The following is a 4,688-nucleotide window of genomic DNA, read 5'->3' as shown; positions in this document are numbered from 1 at the left end:
AGAAGAAGAAGAAGAAGAAGAAGAAGAAGAAGAAGAAGAAGAAGAAGAAGAAGAAGAAGAAGAAGAAGAAGAAGAAGAAGAAGAAGAAGCCACCTCCTGTATTTGAACAAAGGAGAGCTTTTAAAGCATGTCAAGCCATAAGACTTATCTACATTTCTCCCTCCTCTATCTCTGGTGGCGGCAGTATATCCAGTCAGTTCACATTGTTTTTTCTTTTGGGGTGATGTCTCATATAGGCCATGCTGACTTTGAACTTGCTATGTAGCAGATTACCTTGTACTCCAGATCTTCTTGTCTCTGCCTCCCAAATACTGGGATTATAGCTGAGTACCACTATGCCCAGTATATGGGATCAAAACCAGGATTTTGTGGGTGTTAGGCAAGCATTTTACCAACTGCACTCTAGTTCCTTTAAAAGTAGTTAAATTATGTTTTAGTTACTACTGAGGTGACTTTAGATCCTGGAACCGGGACACACTTGTACATATGTGTGTGTTGTGACAGGGATCATTCTAAAATCACTAGATGCTGCCTCAGAAGTTATAGAAAGATTTGCAAAGCTGGAAAGTAAGGAGACCCACCCTGAAGAAGCACATCCAGTGTGTTTTGAGCAGAGCCACGGTATTGTACAACTGTGGGGCAGCCTTCCTGCCTACCTTCCATGGAAGATGGATTGAATAACACCTAGGCAGACTAGGGTTAGAAACCTTGTATCATTTCCACTTGATGATAGTCATAGGATATCAAGGAACAGGGGGAGGGGATCTCCCCACAGCAACTATGCTGCGGAAATAGCTCAGGAGTAAAGTTCTTGCCACAGAATCATCCCTATCTGAGTTTGGACCTTTAGCCCCAGTGCAAAGGCTGGGTACAGCAGTGTGCATCTGTAACCCCAGCCATGAGGCGAGGAAGAGACAGGTGGAGTTAATTGGCCAGAAAAATTGGCTAAATTAGTGAGCTAAATTCAAGTTCAGGCAAGAGATCCTGTCTCAAAAAAGTAAGGTGAAGCCCAAGAAGAAAACACTGACAGGGACCTTCGTCTTCCACACGTGCACATGCACACACATGCACGCATGTGCAATGTACTCATACATACACCAACACATACATAGAAAAGCCATGTTTCCAGTTAGGCGTGATGGTATGTGCACATCTGTAATTCCAACCTTTGGGCATCTGAAGCAGGAGAATCATGAATTCAAGGCTAGCCTGGGATACACAGTGAGTCCCTGCCTCAAACAAGCAACAAAGAAAATAGGATTTCGAAATGAAAATCAGTTCCCTGTGACCAGAAATCAGGAAAAAAGATGATGCTCAGTGACCTTAGATAATTTCACTTAATACACACACACATTTTATAAAAATAAAGTTGGGAGAACTAGAGAGCAGTGACCTTGGATTATATCATTTAATACATACATGATTTATAAAAATAAACTTGGGAGGACTTAGAGAGATGGCTGAATATTTCTAAGAGTACATGCTGCTAGCAAAAGCCCGAGGTTTAATTTCCAGCATCCATGTGGTGACTCTCAGCTACCTGTAATTCCAGGTCCAGGGCATCCAATACCCCCTGTTGACCTCTTAGAGGATGAGGCACGTACATGGTATATACACATATGTATAGGCAAAACAGTCATAGAAAATAAAATAAACACATCTAAAATACATTTTAATTTTCTGCCTTTGAGCTGCTGTTCTAGCTGAGGAATTTGTATTATCTTGTACCAAACAGTAAATAAATATATTGTCAAAGAAACCCATATAAAACAATGTGTCTAGTGCCTGTTTGGTTTATGGACACATGCTTCCAGGCTACTCATTAAGGGAGAAGGATCCAGTCCATGATCTATGCATCTCATACCTTATTATACATAATTATGTTGAAATCCAGGTTATCATAATGTTGATAATCAAAATGAGCCCAAGAGATAGTAGAAGGATCTGGGGGAGATTGGTCCACAGGTTAAATTCCGTGTCAGATAAGAGAGAAAGTCCTGGGGTTCCATTACATGAAGGGTGACTGCAGTTCACAATGTTGCATAATCAAAATGAGAAGACAGAATTTGGAGTGTCCTCATCACTGAGGAGTGATGAATGTCTGAGATCATAGTAACTTGCCTCAGGAATCAATCAATACATGGTGGGTAAGTAGACCCCAACATCACTCTCCACTCCATAAACCCTCAATTTTTCTGTCAAATAGCACTCTTGTCACCTCATGGCTGTAATTTTCAAGTTTCCACAACGAACAGTGAGTGTAAGATGTTCATATTTAGAGATGCACTGAGAATTACTTAATGAGGGCAATCAATGACTCAACCATTAGCCAAACAGACGTTGGCTTAATTAGTCAAAAGATAAACAAGAGGTGTCATCAGCACAGGTATATAAAGGGACCCGACCCAGAGGAGACATCACACCTGAAAACTCTCAACCTCTCCTCACTTCTCAGCCCCACTCCAGCCCAGACACCACCATGACAGGCTCCTGCTGTGGATCCTTCTCCTCCCAGAGCTGTGGAGGAGGCTGCTGCCAGCCCTNCTGCTGCCAGCCCTGCTGCTGCAGGGACCCCTGCTGCTGNCGCCCAGTGTCCTGCCAGACCACAGTGTGTCGCCCTGTGACCTGTGTGCCCCACTGCACCAGGCCCATCTGTGAGCCCTGTCGCCGCCCCATCTGCTGTGACCCCTGCAGCCTGCAGCAGGGCTGCTGTCGCCCCATCACCTGCTGCCCCACCTCTTGCACAGCTGTGGTCTGCAGGCCCTGCTGCTGGGCCTCCACCTGCTGCCAGCCCATCTCAGTGCAGGCTCCCTGCTGCAGGCCCCCTTGCTGCCAGCCTGCTCCCTGTCGCACCACCTGCAGGACTTCCCCATGCAACACCTGCTGCTGAGCAGTGAGCTGAGCACCTGGGGCAAGAGTCATCCTTTAGAAAATAGTTATGTTTCAGTTTCTTCTTGTAAACTCCTGCCCTGAGCCATCCTAAATCAGCCAGCTTGTGAATGGAGGCCCAGAAGACTTGTGCAAGTCTTTATAGCTGTCTGTGTCCTTCTTCCTCTCTTGGGTCTAAAATCTTGGATCATATTCATTTAAAAATAAATTTCAGTTCTTGGGCCTCACAAGACATTGCTTTGATTGTTCTTCCGTGTGCCTTTTAAAATATTTTTAATTTATTCTTTGAGCATTTGCTACACATGCTACAAGTTATGTTGATCACATATGTCTTCCACAATCCCCCTTCAATTCCTTCCAGAGAACTTCCTCTCCTCCCCACCAACCATGACCCTCTCCCAACTTCATACCTCTGTTTTGTTTGCCCAGAGTCCAATTAATGCTACGTTGTTTGCATGACTGTAGAGCCATCCACTGGAACATGGACAACCTACCAGAAGAAGGGAGTCTGTTTATTCATGCTCTTCTCTTAATTAGGTCTCAAAAATGCTAATTGCTTAGCACCTGCAAGTCACAGACGGCACAAACTATAAGAAACATTCAATTGAGGGTTTAAATTTTTTCCCTCAAAAATGCACAAAGCCCCACCCCTAAGTGAAAGGCTGTATAAAATTAATGACTACTGAGAGGGGGAGAATGAATCTTACCCATAGATGAGCCCCCTAATTGGTTTTCCAATATCAAGTGGTCAGCTCTAAAACATATACACACGAGGAAGACATGAAGCTGCGTTTATGCATTTAGATGTGTCTATACATGTGATAAACATAAAGAAAAATTTTAATATGTCCATTTCTTTCTTTATTTACTATTTGATTTCATATGTTTGGGTGTTTTGCCTGTATGTATGTCTCTTCACCATGTGTGTGCCTGGTCCTTTCAGAGGTTGTAAAAGAGTATGGGATCCCATGGAACTGGAGTGACAGAGGGTGATGATCTGCCCTGTTAGTGTTGGGAATTGAAACCAGGTCTTCTGGAAGAGAAGCTGTGCTCTTAACCACTGAGCCATCTCTCCAGCTCAAAATGTTTCTTTTATTAAAAGCCTCTGGGAAGATGAGTCATATCTACCATGGCACAACTACATAGATGAATATGAGGAATAGAAGTATACATATAGGATCCAAGAAGATGTTACTATTGTTTAGAAAGAATAAGGAAGTTTGAAAACTGTTAGTATCTTATATGAGTTAAATTTAGTTACCCAGATTGGAAGGAAAGTGGTGCCCTCATCCATGGAAACAGTATGGCCAGAGGTATGGGGGGAAGTACCTCAAGGCCCAGCTATACAATTTGACTAGAGAACTGGATATATGAAGAACAACCAAGGAAAGATCATTTAGAGAATTAATACGTTTTGCCTATCAGCCAGCCTAGTCAGAAAGAAAGATATAAGGAGCTGTCTAAAGCCTCAGGTCCATACATGGCACAATAGGAGTTGGTGCTGCGATAATCTGTGATGTTTCTTGTGAAGACAAAAGGGAGATGACTCAGTCAGCAAAGTGCTTGCCATGCAAGAATTAGGAGAGAAGTTCAAGCCCCAGGACCCATGGAAGAAGTTGGACATGGCAGTACAGGCTTGTAATTCCCCAGTAGGGAGAGAGGGCAGGCACAGATTAATCAGCAAGCCCCACGTTTCCATGAGGGACTCAAGAAAGAAAGAAAGAAAGAAAGAAAGAAAGAAAGAAAGGAAGGAAGGAAGGAAGGAAGGAAGGAAGGAAGGAAGGAAGGAAGGAAGGAAG

General features: G+C 43.5%; 1 protein-coding gene across 1 annotated transcript; it reads left to right on the top strand.

The window, feature by feature from the left end:
* The first annotated feature begins 2,444 nt into the window (after nt 1-2,444).
* On the top strand, nt 2,445-3,110 carry LOC110305231 (keratin-associated protein 2-1-like). The gene has a single exon (XM_021177077.1). The coding sequence runs from the start codon at nt 2,480-2,482 to the stop codon at nt 2,888-2,890; it is 411 nt and encodes a 136-aa protein (XP_021032736.1). The 5' UTR covers nt 2,445-2,479; the 3' UTR covers nt 2,891-3,110.
* The last annotated feature ends 1,578 nt before the right edge of the window (nt 3,111-4,688 follow it).

This window comes from Mus caroli, chromosome 11 (assembly GCF_900094665.2).
Source record: "Mus caroli chromosome 11, CAROLI_EIJ_v1.1, whole genome shotgun sequence".
NCBI lineage: Eukaryota > Metazoa > Chordata > Mammalia > Rodentia > Muridae > Mus > Mus caroli.
The sequence above is the reverse complement of the archived record's forward strand: the minus strand, read 5'-3'. Positions and strand labels throughout refer to the sequence as shown.